Source organism: Dipodomys merriami, unplaced genomic scaffold (genome assembly GCF_024711535.1).
Source record: "Dipodomys merriami isolate MVZ:Mamm:240054 unplaced genomic scaffold, mDipMer1.0.p SCAF_21, whole genome shotgun sequence".
NCBI classification, from domain to species: domain Eukaryota; kingdom Metazoa; phylum Chordata; class Mammalia; order Rodentia; family Heteromyidae; genus Dipodomys; species Dipodomys merriami.
In genome coordinates, this window is record NW_027203493.1 from 8,664,966 (window position 1) to 8,691,696 (window position 26,731).

Genomic DNA, 26,731 nt, shown 5'->3' on the forward strand with positions numbered 1-26,731 from the left:
CAACTGCATGCAGGCAAATGATTCATTTCCACACTGGGCCAGAGAAGGCGCCGGGCGGCTGGGTCCGGGGCCCGGCCGGGGCTGCAGTAGCACTTTGGGGGCTGGAAACGGGGAGCTCAGGTAGAAGAAGGTTTTGGCTGCCGAGAGCGCCGTGCCTAGATGAGGGGAGGGGAGCATAGGGAGGAAGGCGCCCGTGGGCGGCCCGCCTCCTCGCCTGGGGTGGGCGTGGCCGCCCCCCCCCCCGGCCCCAGGGGGGTGTTGGGAGGGGGGGCAGCCCCGCCGGAGGTGTCCCGGGCGCTCGCGCTGCTGGGGCAGCCGGGAGGCGGGCGGGGAGCTGGGGGAGGGGGCGGGCGGCGCTGGGGGCGGAGCCGGGGCCGCGGCGCCCGCCGAGCGCAAGGCACTGGAGGAGCCGCGGCCGCCGCGGCCGCTGCTTTGCGCTCTGGGCTCGGGGACGCGAGGCGGGCGCTCTCCTCCGGCTCCCGGCTCCTGGTACTGCGGCGCCCCGGGTCCCAGCTCCTGGCCCCGGCGCCTCTCGGTGGGAGGAGGGGGGTAGGGGGACCCGCGCTTGGGCCCCGGTCCCGCGCCCTGCCCCAGACCACGCACGCCGAAGCTCCAGCCGCGCCGGGCTTGCGCCCCCGGGCCATGCAGAGGGGCCGGTGAGGGGCGCGCGGAGGCGGAGGAAGAAGGAGGGAGGCCGAGGAGGAGGCCGAGGAGGAGAAGGAGGGCGCGGGAGGCGGAGGATGTCGCCGCCGCCGCCACCGCCACCCCGGGGCCCCCGGCGAGCCTGACTCCAGACCCCAGGATGGAGCCAGTGCCGGGCGCTGCAGCGGCTCCCCGCACGCCCCCGACCAGGTATCGGCCGGGCCCCCGGAGTCCCCCGGGCGGGCGGGACCGGAGGGGCGCGGGCGGGGTGGAGACGCCCCTCAGTTGGGGTGGGGTGGGGATCGTGGCGGGGACACCGGCGGTGTGGTGGGCGCAGGAAGGAGCTGCCGGGGGCTGGGGGGCGGGGGACGGGGGCGAACGCCGCGATCACCCCAGCCCTCCCCGCCCTCCCCCCCCCCGCAGGGGAGGGCGCAAACTTGGGGCGCACGGCAGCCGGGAGGTGCCTGGCTGCGGAGCGCACTCGGGGGCTGCGGAAAAGCCTGGAGACCCCGAGATCCCCGCGCCCGCTCCAACTTTCCAAACCAGGGCTGCACCCTGAGGCCGGGGCTGCCCGGGCCGCGTCTATAGCTCCGGATCCTGCCCTGCAACCGACTGTGCTATAATGACCGGACCCCGTTGGGGATGGAGCTCCCCGAAGGTGCAGAGCCCCCCACCCCCGCCCCACGAAGCCACATAACCCCCTCCTGTTCTCTCAGTAGGATGGGAGAGCACCCCCTCCCAGGCTTCCTTCCCCCCTCAGTGCTTGCTTTCACGGGACAAGCCCTACAACAGATGCCGGGGGTTAAAAGGCCAAGCCGCAGGGAGGAAGGTGAGACCCCAGGGGCCTCTTGTGGGGGCCCTTGGCCTGATGTCAGATGCCACCGTGTGGTGTCACCTCTCTCCACCCCAGGCCTGCCCTTCCTCTGGATGAGCTTCTTCAGCTCTGGCTGGTTCCCTCCGAATAGACGTAAGACACTATTCCCAAGCAGGAGGCTTCCCGGAGGTCTGTGCCCGGGGCACGGTGACCAGGGGACATCATCTGGCCATCACCTGACAAGTGGACACCAGAGTTGGGCAGGTGGATGCCCACTGAAGGACAGAAATTCAGCCCCAAACGTAGTCTGGAGGGCTGGCAGGAGCCTGAGGGGCAGCGGTGGAGGCCGGAGATGGAGGCTGGCGCCGGGGCTGGGAAGATAGCGTTTTTTTAAGGCAGGACCAGGATCTGTAAGAGGCAAGCAGGTGGGGTCCCAAGTACCAGGTAGCTACCTGCTGGGGTCCTGCTGCCCCTTGGGTGAGGTCGGCTGTCTCAGGCAGACCTCACCTGGCAGGCAGCGCTCAGGCTCCATTCTTTAGCAGCGGGGAGACACAGGCAACTCATGACCCTATTTCTCTTTTCCAAGTGCTCTCACCGTCATGACTCACCCTGGATTCACTGGGGAGGTGTCAAGTTTTCACCCCATTCCATTCCCCCCCCAACTCTTGGGTCTCCAGGGAGCTGCTGGGGGAAAGGTGGTGTGTGTGTGTAGGGGGGTGCTTTCCCTCGGGCCTCAGACCCCTGCAGGAGTCTGCTGCTGGCTGCTGTAACTTTTACTGCCTGCTGCTGTCCAGGATCATGGTGGGTGATGGCTCAAGGCCAGGTCAAGGTGGCCTCCAGGAGGGGAAGGGAGGGGTGCACAAGTGACAGGAAGCCTCTGCTAATTACCCTCCTAACTCCACCGGGCCTTTGAAGCCACACCTCCCTGCCCCTTCATGTAACAGCTTCCATACTTCAGTGCCAGGCCCCCCTTTCCCCCCATCCCCAAGTCTACCCTCCCCCTCCATTTGCCTCTTTGCTGGGCAGTGTCAATGCTTGGGCCCCATGATCTCCCCCCTCCCCCCCAAACACACTCTGGAAGTGTGAGCTCCAGGGCAGAACTCTACCTGGTCCCTGAACCACCACTGCCACCTCTGCCAGGTACAGGCTCCTGTTCAGAGGAGGGGTGCACGTTCCCTGTTCTCCCCACAGAACTGTAGCTCTGGAGGAGCGTGGGGCTGAGGATATGGATGGAGGTGTGTGTGTCAGGTCACCCTGGAGGAGCGGTTCATCTTTTGATTCACTGAGTCTGGAGGGACCCCAGTGCCAGGCCCTCAGAAGCCAGGGGAGGGGGGAAGGTCTGTGCCCTCTAGGTTCCTCTTGTCCATTCATGCTGTGGATCTTTCTGTACTTTCCCAACTCCACTCTGCACTGGTGTAGGGTAGGGAGCATTTGAGATTCATAATCTGGTTCAGAGAAGGTCCCGAAGCCCTGAGTCACTGTATGGTTTCCATGGAAACAGACTTGTTCAGAGGACTCGGTGCAGCGAGGCGGTGGTGGTGGTAGGGGGAGAAGGCAAACGTTCAGGAAGATCAGGATCACAAGTGTGGCAGGAGTTGGATCAAGTCCCCTCGGTGGGGACCATGGGTGGCCAAGGCTGTGACCTCTTCAGAGGAGAGATGGCCTTTTCTCCCTCTGCCTCAGCCTCCCCAGGAGTTGCTCCTCTCATGGACTTTCCAACTGGGTACCGAGGCTCAGGGCCATCTCTCAATGCCTCCGTTTCTTCTTCTTGTGACACGGGGATCACATAGGCTTATGAAGGTCAAGTGTGTTCATACGCGGAACACTCCTAGAAGAGAACCACACTGAACGTTGGGTGAGTGTTTGCAGGAACAAACCTTCTACATCCAGGTAGACAGGTGACTTCAGCTTTAGCCCCATCGGGGAGCACTGGTCACTGAGCCCCTTGGGATCAGAGTTGAGGAGGTGCAGTCAGAGATGGGCCTTCTCTGACAAAGAGAAGGGGTTGGGGTGGGGCAGGCCATCTTTGGTCCTGGAGATGCTGGACAGATCAGCCAGGAGTCAAGGAGTCCTGGCCAAGCCCCCCCCCCCCCGGAGGGCAGCAACCTCTACTGTCTATTCAGTCGATGGGTTACTGCTTGCAGGTCAGGGAACAGGCTCATGCCACCAGTGCCAGGCCCAGCAGCCCTGGGGAGCATGGCCTGGGGAGATTTGGGGTGCCAGTGATTGCTCAGTCTGTCTTCCTCCCCAGTCCTTTCCATCACAGCCCTCTGCTCCACAGCCTGTGGCCTCCCCCACCCCAGCTCTCCTGTAAGATGGCATCAGCTCCGAGCTCCTTAACCCTCCTGCCCGTTGTCACTGCCACCTGTCAGGTGGCAAAGCTTCTCTTTGATGGATGGGACCGTGAGATTCTTGGGGTTTGCCTGTTCAGCCGGAACCTGAGCTTAGCTGTGTGCTCTTTCGGTCCCACCCCAGTCCCAGGGATGGCCTGGGAGCCTGGAACTTTCTTCCTCGATTCTCCAAGAAGCCCTGCTGCTGCCCAGCACACCCCTGCCAGCTCTGTGCCTGCCAAGGCTCTCCTCTGGTCTCTCTGGACCACTTTGCTTTCCTCATTGGTGCTTACAGCACCTTCCAATTTAATCTCCTCTGCAAACTCCATTAGCGGACTGTTTACTCCTTCTCCCAGGATCATTAATGAAGATGTTAGATAAGGTGTGACCCGCAGCAGGGGCTGGGCAGCTCTGTTCCCACTTACCGCCCCCCCCCCCCAGACCTGCTCCTCTGGGCTTTTAGGTTCCATGACAACTGCTTGGGGCCAAGTCTGTTTGAATTAATTTTATAAGAATACTCAAGGTGCTGTATCAAATGCTTTGCTAAAAAAAAAAAAGTCAAGATATATTACCCTGCCTGCATTCCCTTCATCTACCCATCTTGTAATTCTATCAAGAAAACCATCAAGTTTGTCAGGCATGATTTGTTCTTTATAAATCCCCACGGTGCTGCGTGGGGGTACAGGGCTCCCCGTGTTTTCTAAATGTTTAGAGGTCTTCTCTTAGGTGTTGGCTTCTTCATGGGAACTGTGGGCTGGGAATGGCTGGGAAGGCTGGCTCCTTCACAGAGGTGGGGAGGAAGGCTGAGCCTCATCTCTCTCACTCTCCAGATGGAGTCTCTGTGGTCCCTGTAGTATGCTGGGGAGGGGGCAGGGTGGACCCTAGGAAACTGGAGGAAGGGGCCTGTGGTGCTGTTCTTTAAGGATCTACAGATTAGTCCCCTGCTGCTGGTATTCTGAAGGTAGGTAGTGTCCATGGGGAGATAGTTTGGCCCCAGTCACCACTGCCAAGATTTTTCTGAGCCTGATCTTTCTTTGAGTCCTGGAGCTGGGTATGGCTTCTGCTTCCCGAGTGCTGGGACACCCAGAAGATAAGGATTCCCAGGGCTGCAGGTCCAGAATTGCTACCTGCTGTGATTCTCCAGATCCCAGGTCATTCCATGCAGGGTCTGCGGAGCTGAGTGGGTGGATCAGCTGTTGCCAGACAAGGGAATGGATGAAAACCTGCAGGAAAGCGTGGGTCAAGGGAGGACTCACACTCACATGCCCCACTGCTGGAATCCAGTTCTTTACTGTGTCCTCTCTGGGCCCAAGTCACTCAGCCTTTCTGAGCCCTCACCTGTGAAGTGGACATGCCTGGGTTGGTACCCTAGGTTTGCAGAGGGTCCCTAGGCTTGCATGACAGGTCCTCACCACAGTGCACAGGGAGACAGCTGCACTGTCTCATTTCAGAAGTCCCCTGGCCGTGTGCCCATGGGTCGCTTGTGGCCCTCCCTTATGCTTATCATCCAGGACAGAGGGCCAGTGCTGCTGTGGTAGTCTGGCCTGGGTGTGTCCTTGGGACCAGCTACTGGCTGGTCGTAGGGTCTGGGCAGTGTGCAGCAGGAAGCCTTAGCTGGACCTTAAACCCAAACCCTGTGTTCTATTCCAGACTGTTTAGGGCCAGGTGATTTATCAAGAGAGACTAGGGGTCCTCTGGCTGCAGATGATCAGGGCATTTCTGGATTCCTTGGCCACCAGCCTCCTCGCATGTCCCTCTACTTGCTTAGCTAGCCCCAGAGCCCCGTGCGGGGCCCTGTGTTTGGGCAGTCCCCTGCCTGTTAAGGTGGACATGGATCCCAAGTCCATTTGTGATCAGCAGGGAGGGATGAGCCCTAGAAAGTGGTGAGACAGCACAGACCCATCTGTGGGCCAGGGGGTGCCAGCAGGAAGGGCCCCGGCTCCCAACCCCACCAGGAGACCCTGTTATCCCCGGCCATCCCTCCCCCCACTCCATCCTCAGAGATGCTCAGTAGGTATTGAATGAGCTGATACCTGGGTTGGCAGTGGGTGTTGAGGTCAAGACTGGCACCAGGGTGGCTGGGGACCTTGGGGGGCCACCTTGGCACTGATGCTCCCTGCCCCTTCCCTTCCTGTGTCCCTGGTACTGGGCGATGCCCCTGCTCTCAGATGGCCTGAGCTTAACCTCTGAGTTTGGGGTCCTCACAGCAGAATTGGAATTCTGGCCTCAATGCAGACTATTCCTGCTGGGACACAGGCCACACTTGTCCGGGGCCATTCTGTCCTCACGTGGGAGAGGTGGCCATGAGACGAGGAGCTGTGTGTGTGTGTGTGTGTGTGTGTGTGTGTGTGTGTGTGTGTGTGTGTGTGTGTCTGTCTGTCTGTCTTGGGATGTTGGCTCCTGCGGCCTCACCATCCCATGCAATCCATGTGAGACACCAGTGTCCCCAGCCTCCCTGCCTCTACCTGCCATCAGGTAAGCCTTATGTAGTTGATCCAGGGGGCAGGTGGCCCCTCTCCCAGTATCTAGCAGCAGCTGCAGCAGCTGGGAGCCAGTGCCCCTTCCTCCCTCCTCCTGTTGATGTTTTCCCATCCTTGAAGTGGGAAGGATGGCTGAGGCTCCAGGATCCAGGGGGTGGGGCCTCAGTACTATTCCGACTGCCTGTGGCTGTTGGGTTGGGTTGGGGGTGGGGGGGTGAGAGGGGGGAGAGACAGGAAACCGGGGCCTTTCCGCCCTGTGCTGGGGCAGCAGAGTCCCACCTACCGCAGGCTGGCCAAGGCATGGATCGGCCTTCTGACTCATCCCTCCACAGGAGCCAGCACACTGGGGCCTTGTGTGAGGCCAGGAGGGCAAATCGCTCCTCATTCCTAGGAGGATTTTTCCTGCCCAGCCAGGCAGGGGCAGGACAGCAAGGTATCTGCAGGCGAGCGGGCATGCAGGCCAGGGAGCATCTGGGGAAAGGAGGCTGCAGTAGGCTGTGAGCCTTTCCTGGCCCAGGACTGCCTGGGACCCAGGGCCAGTGACTCTGGTGGTTTCTCGGGAATTCACTAGTGATGTTCAAAGGAGATTTGGTTCTATCCCTGAGTCCAGGGATGTGAGGCCCAGGGACTCTACAGGCCTGTGTATGAGGCTCGTACACTTGTTGAGGCTTTAGTGGTGGTAGGTGTGGCTCCAAAGAAGTACTTGTGCTTTCTGTGGCCCCAACCCCAGCTTCTCCAGATCATCCCCTCTTTAAGGCACGAGGCTGGTTACATGTGGGCACACTGCCCACACTGAAGTCCGCAGCCCTGTGAAACTTACCTGGGTGTTTTATTAGGAGATCTGGAAGTTGTGGCTCATAGTAGAGACATCTTGTACTGGGTTCAGTCTTAGAAATAGCCAAATGGCTCTGAAGCAGATGCTTTCCTCTTTATCTTATGAAGCCCATGAATCATGTAGATGAAATATTTCTCTTTTCTCATCGACTGCCGGGAAACTCTGATCCAGATGTGTAGTCTACAAGTTGCTGGGCTCTTATATGCTAATCTTGTTCCTGTGTCTCTCAGATTTTATATTCTTGTTTTCCCCTGGCCTCTTATTTATCACCTTGTTTTCCTTGGGAGAGGAAAAAAAAAAAGCTCTTGCTGTTGCTAGTGTGTGTGTGTGTGTGTGTGTGTGTGTGTGTGTGTGTGTGTGTGTGTGTGTGTGTGTGTGTGTGTGTGTGTGTGTGTGTGTGTGTGTGTTAGTCTTAACTAAACAAACATCTATGGTGGATTAGGGTTGGCCACTGCTGACCTGGGATTAGGCATTTCCTCCCCTGCAGTCTCCATCCAGCCAACTCCTCCCTCCCTGTCATGTCCCTCCCCCTCCCCCCCCCCCTTCGCTCTGATGCTTGGCCCCCCAGGCCAGAGGACCTCTCATCTCAGCTCCCAGTCTTACCAGAAAGACCAGAAAGCTGAAGTTCAGCTTTCCTCTGCTCTCCCTCCCTCCCTTCACCTCCTGTTTGTTTGTTTTTTTAGAAAAATACTTTAGAGAGAAAAGGCTAGGACAGGAGTGGTTTTCCCAAATGGACCTTCAGCTCCCTTTTGTTGGCTTTGGGGTCTCTTTTGGGGTCCTGCCTGCCCCTTCTCTGTCTCAACAGCCTGCAGCCCCTACTCTGTCCCTCTGCCCCCCTCCCCCCGCAGGGGGAGCGCAACTCCAGGGGACAGCCCGGTGCTTTGAAAGCAGGGAGGGGAGGATGCAGCCGAGCTGAGCCCTCACTGCCCCACGCTGGCCTCAGCTGCCTCTCCAGCTCTTGCACAGGGGTGGCTTCACTGAAGATGCTACACTGAGAGCCCCAAAAGTTGTGTGTAAACTGGCAAGGGCTTTCAGTGTTCGATTGTGTGTGCAATATATAAATGTACCCCCTCCTTCTTTCTCTATTTTTTTTTTAACAAAGCAATAATGGCAGCCACTCACCTCCTGCTCTCTGGCTCTAGCTTCGTGCCCCTGTCACCCTTGTCTGCCTGTCTACACCGGCCTATCTCTAGCCAGCTAAAGGACCAAGAAGGTCAAGAAGGAAAGGGGGTCAGGCCTCTAGGGAAGAGAGGAGGGGCCATACCTGGGCTCCAGGAGGCCCAGGACACTTCTGGATATTGTGTGTGTGTGTGTGTGTGTGTGTGTGTGTGTGTGTGTGTGTGTGTGTGTGTGTGATTGTGAGCATAAGGAATAGTCTTTTGGGGGAAGAGGGATTGTGTTTCTAAGGGGTGGGGCATGGAGAAGAGGAGGAACCACGTGGGGCTCCTTGGGGAGCAGTCACAGATCAGGCTGAGGGAGACAGAGATACCGATTTCTTTAGAAACTGTTAATGTAGGGTTCCCCATTTTCGGTGACGGTAGTGGGTGGCCGAGGCCTTCATCACTGGTTCTATGGAAAGAGCTAGAAATGGGAGGTTGGCAGCTGAGCCCAAGGTCAGATCACTCCGTCTGTCAGGGGCAGGCCGAGGCTGGGGCGCTTCTTGCTGGTGATTCAGTTCAGCGCTCTCTCCCTTGCCGAGAAGGCCAGGCTGCCTGTTGCTGCTCTCCTTTTGATGTGGGGCTGAGGAGGTCCCCGGGGCTGCACAGAGCAGAGGCCATAGCCCAGGTGGGCATGCCATTGTCACACCACACTGCCACCTGCAACATCAGTCCCTACCTTTCTACCCTACTTCAGGTTGCAGCCACCAAGCCAGGAATTTAAACACAGCAGAGGCGCAGGGCTAGGAAGCTCACTATAGCATATGGCCACCAGAGGGCAGCAGGAAAACCACTGCAATGGCCCAGCACAGAAAGGAAAACACCTAAGGGAGAGGGCCCTGGGCAGAAGGAAGGGAGAGGAGAGACAGGGCACCGGTCTGGCTCACTGTCAGATCTCACCGTGTGGGCTGCAGGATGACTAGTTCTGAGATGTTTCTCCAAGACAAGCAAAGCTGTCACCAGTGATGATAACATCAACGGATTGCTTGCTTATCCTGTGCCAGGCCCTGCATTAGCTAACTAGTTGTTAAACAGCCTGGTTTTAATGAAACCCATTTTTTTTTCAGATGTGAAAACAGAGGCCTAAATTAAGAAAATCTAGCTGAAGTCCCTTAGCTTATACATGGTTGAGCTGCTGGGATCGACAAAGCTGGTGCCAGAACCCATGACTGAACCATGAGATTGTTGGTATTCCTTCTAGTTGTTGGCTATTGACCTAGTTCTTACCAGCTCAACTAGGAGTGTAATCCCTCTTTGGATAGGGAAGCAAGCTCAAAGACAGCAGGTCCGTCACCCAGGTGCGCATACCTGCTGAGAGACAGAGCCCTGGATTCTGAATTCCAGTTTTCCAATGTAGCGCTTACACCCTGAGGACTACCGGAAGTCCGAGCCTTCTCCTGGGAGTTCACCAGTTCCCCCACCTTCCAACAGAAAAGACACATTTGGGGCTTCTGTGACCATGCTTTGATCTACCAAGGTAGCAGGAGGCCAGGGAAGAGGTTGCTGGAAACCCAGAAAAGGGCCTGGGCTCCACAGCCTGACCTAGAGGGTCAGTCTGACCACAGCATTAAAGAGTCTTATTCAATGGCCAAGTCTCCGCTGGGAACCACAGGACCTGGGAAGTCCCGGGGGCCGCTGGTTTCCAGGGCAGATGCCTTGAGCATAACAAAGACACTTGGCCAGCCCCAGGCCTAGCTCTGCCAGGCTGGCAGAACAGCAGGGGCACTTCCAGGAGATCCTGACTTCCCCCACCTTCCCTTCCCTGTGCCCTGGCTTTGCCCTCCCTGGGAGGCAGATGGCAGCCTGTGGCTCGGCCTTCATCCTCCTCTCCAAGGTGCCTGAGCTGTGCCCTGTGAAGTGGAGCCTGGCTGTTGTAAAGGGGCTGAGGTTACCGATCAGAGCAGCAGCTTGTATCCTAGCCTTCTGCTTTTCTAGGTTGGGCAAAATAGGGAAATTAGGGGTGTCCTCCTGGACAAGGTGTTTTGTTTGTTTTTTGTTGTTGTTGGTTGTGGATCTGGACTCTGGGCCTGGGGACTGTCCCTCAGCTCTTCAGCTCAAGGCTAGCACTCTACCACTTGAGCCACAGCACCATTTCTGACTTTTTCTGCTTACGTGGTGCTGAAGCATCGAACCCAGGGCCTCATGCATGCAAGGCAAGCGCTGTACCACTGAGCCACCTTCCCAGCCCAAAGTAGGTTTTTGTGAAGAAAATCCAGGGTGTGTTCTGTCTTTGGAACTAGAACCTTACAGTTCGGGGAAGAATCTAAGGGTTCATTTTTTGTCTTGGGGGTGGGAGAGCAAGGGGCTGAAATACCAATGGAACCAGATTGTACATCCAGCAGATAAATGATCTGGGGCTTCACAGCCTGTGGTGAGGGTGGGGTGAGAGCATGTCTGGCCTTCCCTGGTTTTCTTTTCTCTGCAGTGTGTGGGCCCGGGCCTGACATCTTGGATAGCTGACAGGTCTCTGTGGGTAAAGATGTCAGAACACAATTGTTACTGACCCTGCTATTGCAGGCATTTGCTGCCTGTTTTGCTTCTGGATGGGCTCTGGTGTTTATCCCTGGTCACGTGGGTATGGCAGGCCTGTGCTTGGTAGTGGGGGGGCAGGAATCAAGCAGAGAGGCTCTTTCCAACCCCACCTTAGGGGAGCAGCCTCCTCTGCTGCCGTGGGCTAAGTCAGGGTGGGCTGGGGTGGACTACACATCGAGACTGCCCCCTTCTCTGTTTGTACCACTTGGTAACCCGGTACCAGTTCCTGTAGATGACCAAGTTTCCAATCATAGACAGGACCCATTGCTATCTCTGCCCAGACTCTGCGCCCTCTGCAAGGTGGCAAAGGCTGCACTTGGCACATTCAGCTGTTGGTAGAGAGACCAAAGCCTCGGCCTGGATCTGACCCAGACAGACTCTAGTCTCTGCCGGTTCTTATTTGTTTATACCTATTTGTTTAGTTTCTGGGCCTTAATTTCTCTATCCAAACAATGGGACCGAAGACCTTGGTACTAGACGCTGAGGGAGCTGATCCAGGCAGCTGTACAGGTTTGGGGAGTGAGGATGCACTCAGCTGGCTCCCAAGGGGTCACAGCAAACCATAAGTCATGGGAAGGATATTTGCGAAGTACCTAAGTTTATCCTTCATGAACTAATGAAGGCTCAGACCACATAGCATGGGGGCAGAACAGACTCGGAGTCTCAGACAGGCTCAGCTCCCGCCTTTTGATGTTCCATGCTCTCACATGGATTCACTAGTGGGCTGTGGGGCCATGCATTACATGCATGTTTAAAGGTTAAGGAACAGAAAGCCTTGGAGAAAGAAAATGGGCTCTGTTGGGGGTGAAAGCAGATGGGAAAGCCAGGTGGTGGTGGCTCCTGTCTGTAATCCTGACTACTCAAGAGGCTGAGACCTAGAGGATATCCATCTAGGGCTGGGAAGGTGGCTCAGTGATGGAGCGCTTGCCTTGCATGCATGAGGCCCTGGGTTTGATTTCTCAGCACCACATAGGCAGAAAAAGCTGAAAGTGACACTGTAGCTCAAGTGGTAGAGTGCTAGCCTTGAGCTGAAGAGCTGAGGGACAGCGCCCAGGCCCAGAGTTCAGGCCCCAGGACTGACCCACCCCCCCAAAAAATGTTGGAGGATATCCATCCAAAGCTAGTTGGGGCAGAAAAGATCTTGAGACTCCATCACCAACTAACCAGCAAAAGCTAGGCTTAGAAACATGGCTCAAGTGGTAGAGTGCCAGTTGTGAACAAGAAAGCTGAGCACCGTGGGAGGCTGAGTTCAAAATCTTGGTACACATACACGCACACGCACAAACACACACAAACACACAGAGCACATACACACACACGCACACACACACAGAGCAGGTGGTGAGCTCAGGCAGGCCCTCTTACCATGCCATATAGATTTTGAGGAAAGACATCAGCTAACAGAGATAAAATGCTCAATAAATATTAGTGTTAGTAGTAGGGTTTGAATTCAGACCCCTGGGCTTACTAGGCAGGTGGTTTACCACCAGAACCACACACCCCAGCCATCCTGGTCTTCTCAGACTTGGCAAAGCGTTTCAGGGTCAGGAATGCCTCCAGTTCATTTCTTGCATCTGATTTTAGGTAGCTGCTGTCTTCTCTTCGGTGTGGTTGGAAGAAGCCCTCTGGCTAGCTGTCTTTTCAAAGTCTCCCTTTGGACCTGGAAATCTAGGGTGAGCCCTCCCACACCCACCATCCCCAAGTCACTGAACAAGTTGAATTCTAAAAAGCCTGGCTTGTTTTGTTGATTTCAAATGCAATACTGATCTAGGCTTTCATGATGGGTCAACTGAGCATGCAGGCCAGCCAGCTCCTGCCCACCGGGCCCAGGTGTGAGCAGCAGGACTGTGGTTTGTTGGGAGGTGGAGAAGAGGGATATAGTCTATGGTTTGGGAGGCCAGGTTCAGGGACAGACATGGCACTGAGTTGGTTGGCATCCTGAGTTATTGATAAATCTGGGGGGAAGCAGAGGAGGTAAGATCCTCATTGCCTAACACTGGGGGCAGACTGTAGGCAGCAGAGTGCAGAAGAGAAGGCTTGGAGAGGGGGACACAGAACCCAAACCTGCCCTCATAGCCCTGCCTCTGTCTCTGTAGCCTGCTGACCCCAGGGCTGCTGCACAGGCTTGCAGTGCTGGATGGCTGCCTGCTAGACCAAGGGAACTGGCAGCAGAGACTCTCCGGCGTGGAGCGGCCCCTCTTTGGTAAGTGTTGAACCTCCTGGCATTCAGCAATGAGAACCACCCTGGTGCTTTCTCAGATCCTGGCAGCTGAGCTTCTCCACGTGGGGGACACCTGCAGAATGCCCTGGAGTCCTGATCTGAACTTCCCTGTCCTGCTCTAGGAAAAGTCTCTTCCTGTCTTCCTTTCTGTGGCTAGATGGGCTGTAGGGCCAAGAACAGGAGGACTGGCAAGGAGGAGTGAGGTCTCAATTCCCTGGACTAAGAGATCTTTTCAGGCCAGGTCACTATGCTGGAAGGAAGCATCTGACTCCCTCTTCCCCACAGGGACTAACCCTGCTTGTGGGGAGGGTTGCTCCTCGTGGCCCAGGGACCCCACCCTTGCTCTAAGACCCAGTAGGAGCCCAGCAGCCCACTTCCGGAAATGTGCACCCTCTGTCACACATTGGAGGGTGCTTGGCACAAATGGCCTACCATCTCTGGTCTAGCTAGCATGGATGAGCTGCTGCTGCTGGCTGCTCACCAACCCTGGGGTGCAGAGGTGCATGCTGCCTGGGGACTTGGGATCACAAAGGACCAGGTGGGTCCTCTTCTTCCCTCGGGCTAAGCAGAGGACAGAGAAGATGTCCACCTGGGGAAGTAGGTAGCAGGTGGTAGCCAAAGGGAAGGTTGAGTTGAGGGAGTGTCAGCAAGAGTGCAAGGGATCAGTTTGTTCAAATGCTTGAAGCTTCCAAGAGTCCTGCAGGGAACGGCAGTCAGCCCAGTGGAGAAGCTGCCTGGTCAGGCCTTCAGGGACGCGTGTGGGGTTTCTGAGCAGGAGTGGGGAGACAGCTGTTTTGCTAGGTCTTTCCCAGATCCTTGGCTGGTGAGAGACCCCACCCACCCTGACCCCTTTCCTCCCCACCGCCCCCTCCTGCCCACAGACCTCAAGATCTGGAGTGGCAGCCCCATGAAGGTGCCCAGCCATGCAATGTTCCTGGAAGGCCGTCCTCCTCCTCGCCTTGGCCTCCATTGCCATCCAGTACACGGCCATCCGCACCTTCACGGCCAAGTCTTTCCACACCTGCCCGGGGCTGGCCGAGGCCGGGGTGACCGAGCGGCTATGCGAGGAGGGCCCCACCTTCTATAACCTGTCCCGCAAGACCCACGTCCTCATCCTGGCCACCACCCGCAGTGGCTCTTCCTTCGTGGGCCAGCTCTTCAACCAGCACCTGGACGTCTTCTACCTGTTCGAGCCCCTCTACCACGTCCAGAACACCCTCATCCCGCGCTTCACCCAGGGCAAGAGCCCCGCGGACCGGCGCGTCATGCTGGGGGCCAGCCGCGACCTCCTGAGGAGCCTCTACGACTGTGACCTCCACTTCTTGGAGAATTACATCAAGCCCCCTCCCGTCAATCACACCACCGACCGGGTCTTCCGCCGCGGGGCCAGCCGGGTCCTGTGCTCACGCCCGGTGTGCGACCCCCCGGGCTCCCCGGACCAGGTCCTGGAGGAAGGCGACTGTGTGCGCAAGTGCGGCCTGCTGAACTTGACGGTGGCCGCCGAGGCCTGCCGGGAGCGCAGCCACGTGGCCATCAAGACGGTGCGCGTGCCCGAGGTGAACGACCTGCGCGCGCTGGTGGAGGACCCGCGCTTGAACCTCAAGGTCATCCAGCTGGTCCGGGACCCGCGGGGCATCCTGGCTTCCCGGAGCGAGACCTTCCGCGACACCTACCGGCTGTGGCGACTGTGGTACGGCACGGGGCGCAAACCCTACAACCTGGACGCGTCGCAGCTGACCACGGTGTGCGAGGACTTCTCCAACTCCGTGTCCACCGGCCTCATGCGCCCGGCCTGGCTCAAGGGCAAGTACATGCTGGTGCGCTACGAGGACCTGGCCAGGAACCCCATGAAGAAGACCGAGGAGATCTACGGCTTCCTGGGCATCCCCTTGGACAGCCACGTGGCCCGCTGGATCCAGAACAACACGCGGGGCGACCCCGCCTTGGGCAAGCACAAATACGGCACCGTGCGCAACTCGGCGGCCACCGCGGAGAAGTGGCGCTTCCGCCTCTCCTACGACATCGTGGCCTTCGCCCAGAACGCCTGCCGGCAGGTGCTGGCCCAGCTCGGGTACAGGATGGCCGCCTCGGAGGAGGAGCTCAAGAACCCCGCCGTCAGCCTGGTGGAGGAGCGGGACTTCCGCCCCTTCTTGTGACCCGGGTGCGGGGCGGGGGGCCGGGGGCACCGGGAGGGGGTGCGCGTGGGGGGCGCGGTGCGGCGCCGGGTTGGATCACACGGACCATTTTTAACTGTTGCCTTATTATCCCCGCTCCCCGGCCCCCTCTGTACCCCACTCCCACTCCGCCCATCCTGCCTTTTGTGTCTCTTCCCCACCCCTGCCCTGGGGAGGGGGGAGTCCTTCTCCCCTTTCCCCCCCTCCCCATTCCTCCCCCTTTTTTTGTCTCTGAAATTTGCACTATGTCTCTGGAGGGCCCCTGCGAAGTAGGGGTACGGCCCCACCCCGCCCCGTTCAGACGCAAGGGTGTGGGGGGCTCGGTGTGGACCATGTTTACAAGCTCCCCCTGCCCACGTTCACAGGGGCACGAGGGGAGAGGCACCCCAACACAACGTGAGCTCTTTTTGTGTGGATGAGTGGTTCGGGGGTGTTTTGTAGTTTTGCGAGCAAAGGACCACCTCTTCTCTAGTTTCCGGAAAGGGGTCTATCCTCCCCTGCCCTCCTCCCCCCCATCCCCCCACCCCAGTCTGGCTTCCTGTTCCTGACTTCCCACTTTCTCCCCTGGAGCAGAGCAGCTGCCCCTCCTGCCCACCCTTGCCTGTCGGTGAGCAGGTTTTTACTGTGAGGTGAACGTGGACTTATGTTGATTTTTATTTTATTTTATTATTATTATTATTTGTTTTTGCCAGTCTGTGATGATGCTGTTTGTTTGTCTGAGTCTTGTGGCTGCCCTGGAGCCAGTGGTGACTGCTGAATCTTTTTAAGTTTCTGATTGATCTTGGGGGTCCATCTGTAATATTTCTTTGTGCCAAAAAAAGAAAAAAAGAAAAAGAAAAAAAAAGTGGATCAGTTTGCTAAAATGAACATTGCAATGCTTTATCTGTGTTTTCTGTAAATAAAAGTGTGCAATAATGTCTGAGTGTGACAGTGCAGATGATCCCTATGAACCAGAGTGGCCCAGGGCTGGGCAAGAGGAGGAAGGCGGTAACCATGAATAAGCCTCATCAATTCACACTGATTTTTTTTTTTTTTGAAGGGGGGGGGCGCGGAGTTCATGTTCAGGTTCCCTTCTTGTCAGCTGAGACCATTTACCTGCTAGCCAGGGTGATCTAAGTGTTTACCAAGTGGCAGGGAGCACGGGAATAGAAAGGCTTGAGGACTTCCTGAGCCAATAGGTTCCTTCCTCAGGTGGGTGATCTGGGGCAGGGTAGCTGGGAGGGGTGGGGGGAGAGGAGAACAATAGGGCAGGGTGTGGCTCAAATCAGAGGATTATCATCAACAATTCCAATCTCCGTCTCTCTCTGTCTCTCTGTCTCTTTTCTTTCTGTACCAGGGTTTGAACTGAGGGCCTTGCCAGGTAGATACCCTATCATTTGAGCTCTGCCTCCAGCCTTTTTCTTCTTTGTTGTTGTTTTTTTGAACAGGCTCTTGACATTTTGGCCTAGACTACTCTGGATTACAATCCTCCTATGTACACTTGCCACATAGCTGGGATTACAGGCACACATCACCATGCCAGGTTTTTTGTTTTTTGTTTTAATTGATTGAGATGATATTTCCTGAACATTTTGCTTGGCCTTGAGCTTGAATCCTCCAGATCTCTGCCTCTGGAGGTTTGTAGGTCTGAGCCACTCTGCCTGATGTATGTTGGTATTTTAACAAATGGGATGATTTTTCCTGGTTTCCTGGGCAGGTGAAGTATCTGTTGTGTTGACTGCTCTCCCAGCCTTTGGCAAGACTATCAGGTTCAGCCGAACAGCTTCAACATCTCCTTTTCCAAGAAAAACAGCTGGTCACTGAGGTATTGGAGATCACAGCTTTGTTGGCTGGAATAAGGGAGTGCCTGGTCATGGCAGCTTGGGAGACCGGCTCAGTCCTCAGAAAGGCTTTCTGAGGACACAGGCTCCTGGGATCTCTTTTATGAGCCAAGAGGACGTTGATTTGGCTGAGGGAAGAGATGCCTTAGCTAATAGGAGCTTAATTAAGGTAGGCCATTTCCTTTTTGTATTTGCAATTGTGGTAAAATATGCATAACATGCTACTGTAGCCATTTTAAGTGTACAGTTAATGAAATACATTCCCAATATTGTATGACTATCACCACTTCTCATCTTGATAGCTCTTTGAAAGTCTGTGCCCTTGAAACAGTACCTCTCCATTCCCCACTCCTCCATATTGGTTTTACAGCTCCTTGGGTACCTGTGGTCAGTTTTTGTACCCACAGCTCTCAATTCGTTCATGTCTCCCTGTACCACATTAGCAGTAGCATTCTCCCACACTGTACTCTACGCTTAGCCATGGGTCTTACCTTGTGACTGGAGCAAATGTGAATCAAGCTGCCTCTTGGATGCTTCTGACTGCTATAGGCAAGAAACCCAAGGCGGCCTGCTGGAGAACCAAAGACCACAAGCCTAGGCACCAACGAGCCTTACCCAATGCCAACCACAACTTAGCCTAGGTGGTTGGAGGCACCTGACTCAGCCCACAGAGATTCCTGACCCTCAGCATTAAAACTGGTGGTTATTTTAAGCCACTGAGATTTGGAGTGACTTGTTACGCAGCAAAAGCTAACTGATACATGGGCCATTTTTCCATCCTGCAGTGGGGTCTGTTCATAGACTCTTCCTTCATGCCTGAGTTGTTCCTATTCCTCTCTTGGCCTAGTTAGTGTCTATTCATTCTTTGGATCTCAATAATCAAAACTGCCTTGGTTTTACCAGGTTATCTCCATCAGGGATCCTTATTGAGCTGGTTATCTAGCTTATAAGTCTGGATTATAGGCTCGTATAGTACCATGTACATCTCCTTTACTGAGTTTATCACAGTTGTAATCACCCCGTTTACAACAGGACCTGCCACACAATAGCTGTCCAATAAACACTGGTTGGCTGGCTACACAAATGAATAACATAAATCAGGTATTCCTGCCTGATAAAAGACTTGCTTGTCTCTGGGGCCTTCATGCGGCACAGGTACAGCCTCTAATGGGGTCTGAACGAGACCCAAGGCTGCTTAAAGCCCTCACAGGCTCATTCCGATACATTAGAGGAGGCTAAGCTGAATTTTGTCCCAAGAATCCACATCTTTCCCTCAGCAGTGCCTCTGCACACCAGTTGTCACTGTCACCACCTGCCCTGTCACTTGTTATCATTTCCAAGACTGACACTCACTCGGAGAATGGTCAGCGGACACGTGTACTTAATCGACCATTTACAAAGCTTCCTCCTCTGCCTGTTAGTTACCCAGCTGTTTCCTGTAGACCAAGGCCCCTTTTTCTAGGCAGGAAACAGATCACATACCATGGAGGCAGGAATGGTCTCACCCCCCCTCTCTGTTGTGTGTCCTGCCAGATGGCTGGGGTTCTCAGGCCTGTAGGAGTAACTCCCGGTCCTGGGCCCTGTCCCCAGATTCAGGGCAGTTCTCACCTTCAGGTCCAGGGCTGCCTGCATCCTGGCTTTCATCTGTATCACGTACTTCCTATTTGTACGGTCAAGGCAAACTTTTGCCTCTTTCGTTGTCAACCACAAATACATTGGCTTCCCAGCCCTATTCCCTCTGATGCTGGGGTGCTTTCCCGTTTCCTACCATGCCATTAAGTACTGTTGAGGGACAAACTTACCTTCCGGTTGGTCTCCCAGGCAGGAAATGGGTTGCCAGAGGGGATTCTTCCTGTGGGATGTCTTTCCTGGTGGGGACTGCTCCAATTCCAGATGTGAGAGAAACACCTTCTTGGCTCTCAGGGGAAATCTACAAGCCTCAGTTTCCCCAGGGCTAGAGGACAGGTTTGGATCTAGTCCTCGTGGACACATGGGTAAGGTCAGGGCCCACCATGGAGTATGTAGCGGAAGCCATCGGCAGCATGGTCACAGCAGCAGGCTGTGTGTATGGTGTGTGTGTGTGTGTGTGTGTGTGTGTGTGTGTGTGTGTGTGTGTGTGTGTGTGTGTGTGTGTGTGTGTGTGTGTGTGTGTGTGTGTGTGTGTGTGTGTGTGTGTGTGTGTGTGTGTGTAGTTGGGAAATTCACTCCCATGTCAGCGGTCTGGCTGTCTGCCACCCATGACACGCACAGGACAATCACCAGGGCTCTGTGAGAACACTGACACTGCTGGCCCTGGACGTGTCCTCATGGTGCTTTCTGCATTTTGCTGTTGTGACCTGCTGGCAGCTTGTGGTTGAGTCAGGACCTGCTCATCCAGTGCATGTCTGAGCTTGGGCAGGTCACTCAGCCTCGGTGAGCCTCCCTCACCCGCCTCAGACGCTGCTGAGAAGACTGCAAAGGAAGGGCGATGCTTTTTTAAATTCAATTTAATTTTTAATTTTCGGCAGGACTGAAGTTTGAACTCAGGTCCTACCTGAGTTTTACCCCAGCGTTTTTTTAAACTTTAGTTATTATTGTTATTATTTTTAGATAGGATCTCAGATGAAGATCTTCTCCCCTACATGTTCTGTTTAGCATACCCCATGCCTGGCTTGGCTTTTAAGATGGGGTCTTGATAACTATTTGCTTAGACTAGCCTGAAACCACAATATCCTGCATCCAAAGCCATCAGCATTATGGCTTGAAGCCTTGTTCCTGCAAGGTAATGTATTTAAGTGCACAGAATGGTGCCTGGCACACAGTGAAGGCTCAGCCAATGCTAACCACCACCATCATTCGCATCACTCTCACCATCATCAAGATCACCATCATCTTCATCACCATCACCACCACGATCACCATCACCATTATCATTTTCATCACGACCACCACCATCATCTCTGTCATCCATCATCCCCATCATCATCATCATCACTATGACTCTATCCATAGTGCATAACAACCACCTGGAACATAAGCCGGTCCATGAACAAACACGCATTTTATTCTTGGATTCTAATCGGAACTGCTGTCACTGCAGAGTTACACTTGAACTGAATAATGTAGCAAACATAGAACCCCTCTTTAGTGCAGACCTGGAACTGAGGGCTGGGGGAAGAGAAGTGGGGTCAGCCCACAGAATAATTGCTAAGCACGGAGACAGCCTGGCTCATCCACAGCTCTCTGAAGGCTCCAGGCACCCTTGGATGAATAACCCTAAGGGTAGACACTAGCCAAATAAAACTGCCACTCATGGCCATATGCCTGAGCCAGTCCAACCTCCTGGACAAATGACTTCCTCTGCCCCTAAGTGGCCTGCTGTGCTGCTGCAGCTAGGTCAAAGGATGTAGGATGTAAGCTTCCTGCCCCTTGTGTTTGTGCTGCTTTTCTATTCATAAAGACCATTTTTAATGTGGTGCCCTGAACATTGTTCTCCTCTCTAAGGCCCAGGGGAGTCCCCTGTCTAAGGTGGCCAATGAGGGAAGATATAGCATTTCCTTAAGCTTGGCTTTCCCACATTCTTGCTCTGGGGCAGCCAAGAGCAAGCTGATCCCACCCAGCTACTGGGACTTCCTCCTCACACTCTAGCAGTCCAGAGGGATGCTGCTCTGCCTGCATTGCTTCCTGCTTTCTTCCTTCCTTGGTTACCCCCAGCCTTCAGTCACCCTGGCCAAGTTGGCTTTGGGAAGCTGGGTGTGGCTTCCAAAAACAAGCTTTGCAGGGGTGGGGTGGAGGGGGTTGCAGGAAGCATTTACAACTATCCAGATTGAGTGGAAAATCAGTGATTTAGGTGACAAGAGATTCCAGTGAGACTTTGTTCCTCTGTATCTTGCTGGACAAATCAGTAATCTCCCCAGAGTCTCATTGTTCTAGTTCTAGCCTCGGAGAATAAGGGAAAAGATCGCGGTTACTGTGGTAATTGGATGTAATGGGTGACATAGGAGCCTCCAGTTGGATTAAGCCTGTTGACCAAATAGCTCTCCTGAAACAATCTATTCTTTTCATCACTGAGAAAGTATGTTAGGTCACCTCACACTATGATTGTGGATTTAGCTGTTTCCCCATATAGTTCTGTCATTTTTTTGCTTTGTAAGTTTGAGACCCTATTTTTAGGTGCAAGTAAGTCTGACGTTGTTAAGTAAACAACCTTTTATCATTATGAAGCATTCCTATTTACTCTATGCTATAGTTTGAATGCTCCAAGTCCCATGGGTTGGGGGCTTGATCTCTTGGGATACTGCTAGTGGGAAGATAGTAGAAATGTTAAAAGGGAAGGCCTAGTGGGAGGGAGGCCTTTAAGTCATTGGTGGTGTGCTCTAGAAGGAGAGTCCAGTCTCTTCCTCTCTCTCTAGCTATAAGGTGAAGCGTTTTCCTCCACCACGTACCTTTTCACTTTCAGGAAATCAAATTCCACTGTGATATGCCATCGCGGACTCAGAACAATGGGCCAGCCCACCCTGGACTTGGAGGTTGTGAGCCCAAATGAACATTGTTTTGCTTTCTAAGTTGCCTAGCTCAGATATTTATCATAGTGATAGAAAACTGATAAACACAATGATAAACTGATAAGACTGATAAACACACTTTTCTCTCACAGTCTATTTTATTTAAGGCCAATACTGACTGAAAGAGGTGGATCCCACCCATCCGTCCCAGGGGACCACGCATAGGCAGGCAGACACAGGAGAAAGATGATTAAAAGGTTTATTAGAGGAGCCATATGTCCCCCAAGAGGGAGCACGTGGGCCTCCATCCCCATCCAGGTAGCCGGAGGGGGCTGAGGGATAGGAAGTGAGGTAGATGGGAGTTCAGGTGGGTCTGGGCGGAGAGAGGGCCAGCTGTATGGCGGGAACTCCAGGAATGGGAGGGGACCCAAGTGTGGGTGGAGCTGAGAACCAAAGGTGAGCATAATACTAACACTGACAACACCAGGCTTTTTGGATTAGAATTTGTGTGATTTGTGATTGCATTTTTAGAGTCATCATGTGAGAGTTTGTAATCCCCCTCCCCCACTTTTGTAGTACTAAGTTTTGAACTCAGGGTCTCATGCTTATGAGGCAGATACTCTGACACTTCAGCCACTCTGTCAACTCCCTTTTGCACTGGTTATTTTTGAGACAGGGTCTCACTTTACACCGGGGCTGCTCCGGACTGTGCTCCTTATATTTGCATTTCCATCTGTGGCTGGGATGACAGGTATGCATCACTGTACCCAAGCCATTGTGCATCCCCTAGAGTTTGGGATGATAGATGTATGCCATTGTTCAGGCCCCTTTATTGAGATGGAATCCAATGAACATTTTTCTTTTTCTTATTCATTTTTTTGTGGGGAAGGGGTGGAGGGTGGGGGTCAAGGGTGGCCTTCAACCTTGATCCTCTGGTCTCCACTTCCCAAATAACTAGGATTACAGGCTTGAGCTACCTGTGCCCCACTTGTCTTGTGATTTCTCATGTGTCCATATTTATGGATGGCTACTGCTCACTTTGTGATTCCTATTTATCTCACCCGTTTTGTGCCTCCCACCCTAGTCTCTTTTTTGACTCAACATGTCTTGTTATTATAGCATTTGTATCTCCACTAATTAAAAAAATGATGAATCTGTTTCTGGCTCATCAGGGGAAACCTTAGGAATTACAAATTCCTTTCTCAGTGTATCTGCACCTAAAATTAATCAATAACTTTACCCTTCCTTTGAAAAACACACTTAATACCTTAATGCAAGTTAATTCCATTCACCTTCGCCTACATTTCTATGTTGTGGTGGTGGTGCATTTTAAAAACAAATGCACGATTTATTTGGCTTAAAGACTACAAGTTGTGTGTGTGTGTGTGTGTGTGTGTGTGTGTGTGTGTGTGTGTGTGTGTGTTGCTGAGGTTTGAACTTGGGGCCTTATGCTTGCTAGGTAAATGCTTGATGCCACTTGAGCCATGATACCATCCTCTTATTCATATTTATTTTAAAATAATCCACTTAATTAGAGCAGCATCCACACACAATTTGATTCACTCATTTAAAATATACTGTCTGATAGAGTCTGACCAATGCATATTTACAAAAATGGTCCCAGAAGGGAGACTCTGAATGTCTCTTTCAATCCCCTAATTCTCTCTTATCTCTTTGTAGATGGCAATGTTCCCCCACCCACAGTCCCTGGCAACGGTGGACTGCTTCCCACCACTGCAGTTTGGCTTTTTCAGGATTTGGTATAAATGCCATTATACAATCTGTAGCCTCTCCTGCCGGCTTCTCTCCATGAGAAGGCTCTCAAGGCCATGATGTGGAAACTACTAAGAGGCTCTTTCTTTCCCTTCTTCAGCACTCTTCATTCCTTTGTGTGGACCCAAATTTCCACATATCGTCCCTTTCCTTCTGCCTAAAGAACTCTATTTTACATCTTCAAAGTGTGGGATGGCTGATGATTAATTCCCACCCTCCCCACACTGCCCTAACTTTGTCCAAAAGTCTTTACTTGTGAAAGGTATTTTCAGCATGATTTTCATTCAGTTGCTTCAAAGGTTTTTGATTGTTTTCTGACTTGCGTTGTTTTGGATGAGAAATCTGCTGTGCTTCTCTTTCCCTTGCTCTATAATCGGTCCTGTCACACGTGGCTCTGTATCACGAGTTCTTTCCCCCAGGGATTTTGATTATGATGTATTTTGTTAGGGTTTCCTTATCTTTATCCTGCTTGGGATTTGTGGAGATGTTAGTATCTGTGGGTTCATCATGTTCATCAAATTGGGAAAGTTTCAGCCATGTTTTTTTTTATTTCCTGTCTCTCCTCTAAAGTCCCACCTGAGACTCTACTAGCACTCACCTTGATGTTTTTCTACTTATCTTGGCATTGTTCTAGTGATCTGTTACCAGGGTCCAGCTGGTGACAGCTGATCTCCCTATAGGGTGGCCTAGAGGCACAATTGGAAGCCTGTCTCCACATGACTGTCACCCAAGGCAGAAAGCTACTCCTCAATCTGTGGGCTTTTGGGATAAACCATTTTCACATGGGAGATATTTTTCTTTTCTGCTTTCTGGCTGATTTGTTTGAGACTGTAGGCTGCAAATTTTCTCCCACAGTGATGGAGAACTGTCTATGGAGACTCTATACTGAGAGCCAAACCTGTGAAACCTAAACTAGGGTGCATGGACCAGCAGCAGCCATATCACTGGAAACTTGTGAGAAATGTAGCTGGGGGCTCCTCTCTCCTCCCACTCCCTTTTATAGCCAGACATAGTAGCACATGCCTGTAATCTCAAGATTTGGCTGAGGCAGCAGAATCTTGAGTTCAAGGCTACTCAGGGTTGTATAGTGAGACCATGTTTGAAAAAGCCAAAATCCAAACTGAAAACAAAAAACAATCCACCAAAAAATTTTGTTTGTGTGTGGGGTAAACTCGGGACCTTACACTTGATAGGTAGGCACTTAACCATTTGAGCCACACCTCTTCATTTTGTAAATTTAACTAACTAAATTAATTAAGTTTTGGTCTAGTTCTGGAGTTTGAAACTTGGAATCTGGGTGCTGCCCCTGAGTTTTTCTTTTTTGCTCATGGCTAACACTCTACTGCTTGAACCACAGCCACACTTGTGGCTTTTTGGTGATGAATTGGAGATAAGGGTCACATAGATTTTCCTGCCCAGGCCGGCTTTGAACAGTGATCTTCAGATCTTAGCCTCTTAAGTTAGTATTACAAGCAAGAGCTACCTATGCCTGGAGAATTTATGTTTAACTGACCATAAGCACATGAAAGCTATTCATATTTGTGGGGTAAAGTGATGTTTTGAAACATGTATATATGGTGTAACATTTAGATTAGAATAAATATAACCATCTCCTTCAGCATTGAGCATCTCAGTATGGTGAAAATATTTTCTTCTAGCTCTTTGAAATGTACAGTCCATCATCATTATCTATAGTTACCCTATGGTGTAACAGCACATGGGAACTTTTTGCTTCTATCTAGCTGTAATTAGTACCTGTAAGGCCAACTATCGGGCCTACATAACTCCACTTTGTATCTGAACCCTATTTTGTACAGACTTCTGACTACCTTCATTTTTATTTTTCAGACCCAGCTAGGAAGATTGAAATCATGCCTCTGGACCAAATAGCACCATGTCAGTCTAATCAGAAGATAAACTCTATCCTCTCCACAGGGACTAATGACTGTCCTTTCCAACCCCACCCCTAATGACCTTTTCAACCCCATCCTACAACCCTCCTACGACCTTCCCCCTTAAAAGCTTCCCAGCCAACCCCTATAGTTGGCCCCTTTCTTACCTTAGAAAGTGAATAAAACTTTGCTTCCTTTCTTGTCCTCTGACTCTTGGTGGATTTTTTTTTCTTACCGGTATCATCACCAGCCCAAGTCTCTAGATCTAACAGTGCCCATTGATCAACCTCTTCTTGTCTTTTTTTTTTTTCCCATCCAGTCCTGAGGCTTGAACGCAGGCTTGGGCTTTGTTCGTGAGTGTCCTCTGCTCAAGGCTAGCACCCTACCACCTGAGCTACAGTGCCACTTCTGGCCTTTTGGAGATGGACTTTCTCGCTGGCTTCGAAGGCTGGCTTTGAACCATGATCCTCAGATCACAGCCGCCTGAGTAGCTAGGACTATAAGCATGAGCTACAGGCACCTGCTCATAGTGATGAGCTCGTGGAACTGAGGAACAGTGCTGTAACAGCATGTGTGTTCTGGGACTAAGGATGAGTATGCAGTAAGTGTGGCCTCCTGGGAGGCCACAGAAAATCCCTTTCTTGAAAAACATCTCAATCCAAGGCCAGTGTGGCCAGATAAACCTGGACTTCCTAGGTCTCAGGGGAAATGGAGCATGTCCCATCCCATCCCAGTGGGCTTCGCGATGAGCAGCCACACCTGGCACCATATCAGGATGATCATGAATAACCAGGTGTTCTGTCAGATGGACACACCTGTGTCAGAGCATTTTCTATGGCTTTCACAAAATACCCGAGATGGGGTAATTTAACAATAATAAAGTTTTTTTTTTTTTGGCTCATGCTTCTGAAATTCCCAGTCTGAGAAATTCCAGATTGGGCAGCTACATCTGGTGAAGGACGTTACATCTGCAGAGTCCCAAAGTGGCTCAGGCTATCACATAGCAACTGGCATACAGGAGACAGAACACCCCCTCCCCCGCCCCCAACCCCGAGCTGCCTTTTATACAAGACCCATTCTGAGGACACGAAGCCACAAATGAAGCCATTCATTCAAGGAGGCAGAGCCCATCTGACATGCAGAGCTGTTGTGAGTGGTAGAATGGGGTAGAAGGGGTTGAATGACTCTAGAACAAGGTTCCAATTCCCCTTCCTGCCCTAAGTGGCAGCTTAGGGCCATAGGTAGACTATGCACCTAGGTGGTGATATTTGTGTTAGCTAAAGAAAGGGGGATTCTCACGACCCAAAGACTCTGCATATGAAAACTTTCCACTGTTTGAAATACTTGATCGAAAACGTTTGGTTGTATTCCTAATCCATTCTCATCACCAGAAATTTCAACATTCCATTTGTCAGAGAGAGAGAGAGAGAGAGAGAGAGAGAGAGAGAGAGAGAGAGAGAGAGAGAGAGAGAGAGGAAAGAGCTGTTAAGAATCTTTTCATAAAATTTCAAGTGTTACACAATTTTTTAGTGACTATAAAATGGTCTTACTTTTAAAAAAAATCTTGTACTTGGATG

At 52.8% G+C, this 26,731-nt stretch overlaps 1 protein-coding gene across 2 annotated transcripts; it reads left to right on the forward strand.

Moving 5' to 3' along the window:
- The first annotated feature begins 425 nt into the window (after positions 1–425).
- On the forward strand, positions 426–25,273 carry Chst1 (carbohydrate sulfotransferase 1). Of its 2 annotated transcripts, XM_070032518.1 has the most exons (5): positions 426–852; positions 12,375–12,463; positions 12,887–12,993; positions 13,893–15,172; positions 25,111–25,273. In XM_070032518.1, the coding sequence occupies exon 4, from the start codon at positions 13,935–13,937 to the stop codon at positions 15,165–15,167; it is 1,233 nt and encodes a 410-aa protein (XP_069888619.1). In that variant the 5' UTR covers positions 426–852; positions 12,375–12,463; positions 12,887–12,993; positions 13,893–13,934; the 3' UTR covers positions 15,168–15,172; positions 25,111–25,273. The 2 variants fall into 2 exon arrangements, with proteins under 2 accessions (XP_069888619.1, XP_069888617.1); XM_070032516.1 differs by lacking the exon at positions 25,111–25,273 and having other exon boundaries at positions 13,893–16,102.
- The last annotated feature ends 1,458 nt before the right edge of the window (positions 25,274–26,731 follow it).